Source organism: Amphimedon queenslandica, unplaced genomic scaffold (assembly GCF_000090795.2).
Source record: "Amphimedon queenslandica unplaced genomic scaffold, v1.1 AMPQUscaffold_13179, whole genome shotgun sequence".
Classification (NCBI taxonomy): domain Eukaryota; kingdom Metazoa; phylum Porifera; class Demospongiae; order Haplosclerida; family Niphatidae; genus Amphimedon; species Amphimedon queenslandica.
The window spans coordinates 27,730-29,416 of record NW_003546585.1 but is presented as its reverse complement, the minus strand read 5'-3'; the positions used below and the strand labels follow the sequence as shown (position 1 = coordinate 29,416).

Sequence of the window (1,687 nt, the reverse complement as noted above, 5' to 3'; positions counted from 1 at the left end):
TTCATCACTTGATGACAATGAAACAGACAATCATGGAAATCATAAAATCCTTTTTCCTCGTAACATAAAGAAAGAGTTTAAAAAAATGAGATCAAAATTAGGCTCTACATTTTTTCGAGTCCGGCGTATTTTTAAAAGCAAAAAAAATGTCTTGGATATCGATGAAGTGAAGGAATTTATTAGTGACTGTTTTTCTGATCTGAAGCCTCAGCTTTCTGATAATACAACCATTGGTGAAGTATTAGATGTATTGAAGAGGAAGTGCAATATCACTGACATCAGCCCCCTTGAAGATTTAGCCTCTGAATTCAACATAGAAGAGGCTGAACCAATCATTAAGGCATTCAAAGAGGAAGCTAAGGATTTCTGCAAGTTGGTATCAGTGAGTCTTTGCCTTGGTGAGAAGCTACAGGCAGTTGCTACTCCATCTCGCCTTTTATGTGAAACCGTTGTATTTGTGTTTAACTGGGATCCTGATGAATGCACGTTGCAGGATATCAATGATGTTCTGTTTGAGTTAGAGCCACTTAATAGGTTTAAATACCGTTTACAGGTTGATAAAGTTGGTACTGATCAATCAGTTGCAGTGACCTGCTACTGTCCTGCTGAATGCACTGGCTCACTGATAATGACTGTCCTTCAGAAGATAAAGATTTTACAAAAGAGAAAATTGAATAAATTTATACTTGGCAATTGTACTGTATGGGATATATATGCTACTCGGGTTAGATATACCTATAGTTTTATTATTATTTCTTATTGTATACAGGTATTGAGTGAGGATACAGATCATGTGAAGGACTTACTGATTGCTGATTTGGAAGCTGCTCCAAGGGATAGAAATAAAAGGATGATGGGTAAGAGATTTATTTATGTATTGATCCTTTGATTAAATATATGTACATGATTGCTACTGAAACAGAGTTAAGAACATTGTCAGAAAACAGATTAAAAGAAATAGAAGCATTGCAAAAAAATCTTGGTATGACTTACAGTTTTATCCTAGTATAGTTATTGTTTAACGTAGTTCAAAATGAAGAACTGATTTGTAAACTTCAGAGCCAAGTATCATCACTGGAAGAGAGAGAGAATCAAAATTTGAAAGAAACAGAAGGTATTTAGAGCTACATGTCATGTATTTATTATTATCATGTTTGGATTTATGATCAATGTTTAACTGACTAGTTGTGCTTTTATTAGTAGTACAAGATGTGGAATGGAGTCAGTTTGATGTACAACTCACTAGACCATCATTAGATCAATGTGAGGAGGTAATCAGTAAACTGGAGGACAAACATAAGACTATTACGTTTGACCACTCATCATCTGACACTATACTGTTCCTAATACCAACTATACTGGGAAGAAATACAATAGAACAATTTCATTTACTCTCCTCATTCTTATCTCATGATGATATCCTCTCATTTTCTTTACAACTATCTACTAACAAATCATTAACAACTCTAGGCTTATCTAATAGTTCAATTGATGACAGTGGAGTCGTTGCACTAGCAGAATCACTGCAAGATAATGAAACACTCAAGAACTTGTATCTTAGTTATAATCCTGACATCACTTCAGTTAGTGTTCAGTCACTGGCTGCACTTTTATGCAATAACAACACACTCAGTTGCCTTCATCTTGACCATACTAGCATTGATACTGATGGAGTACTGGTACTGAT

The 1,687-nt window shown here is 34.8% G+C and overlaps 2 protein-coding genes across 2 annotated transcripts in view; both read left to right on the top strand.

Moving 5' to 3' along the window:
* Positions 1 to 1,687, top strand: part of LOC109584685 (uncharacterized) — a 6,807-nt gene that overhangs the window by 800 nt on the left and 4,320 nt on the right. The gene's annotated exons all lie outside the window — the stretch shown is intronic.
* Positions 17 to 1,274, top strand: LOC109584687 (uncharacterized). Its single transcript, XM_020000506.1, has 4 exons — positions 17 to 724; positions 770 to 857; positions 923 to 982; positions 1,028 to 1,274. Exons 1-4 carry the CDS (start codon positions 86 to 88, stop codon positions 1,120 to 1,122), a joined length of 882 nt encoding a protein of 293 aa, XP_019856065.1. The 5' UTR covers positions 17 to 85; the 3' UTR covers positions 1,123 to 1,274.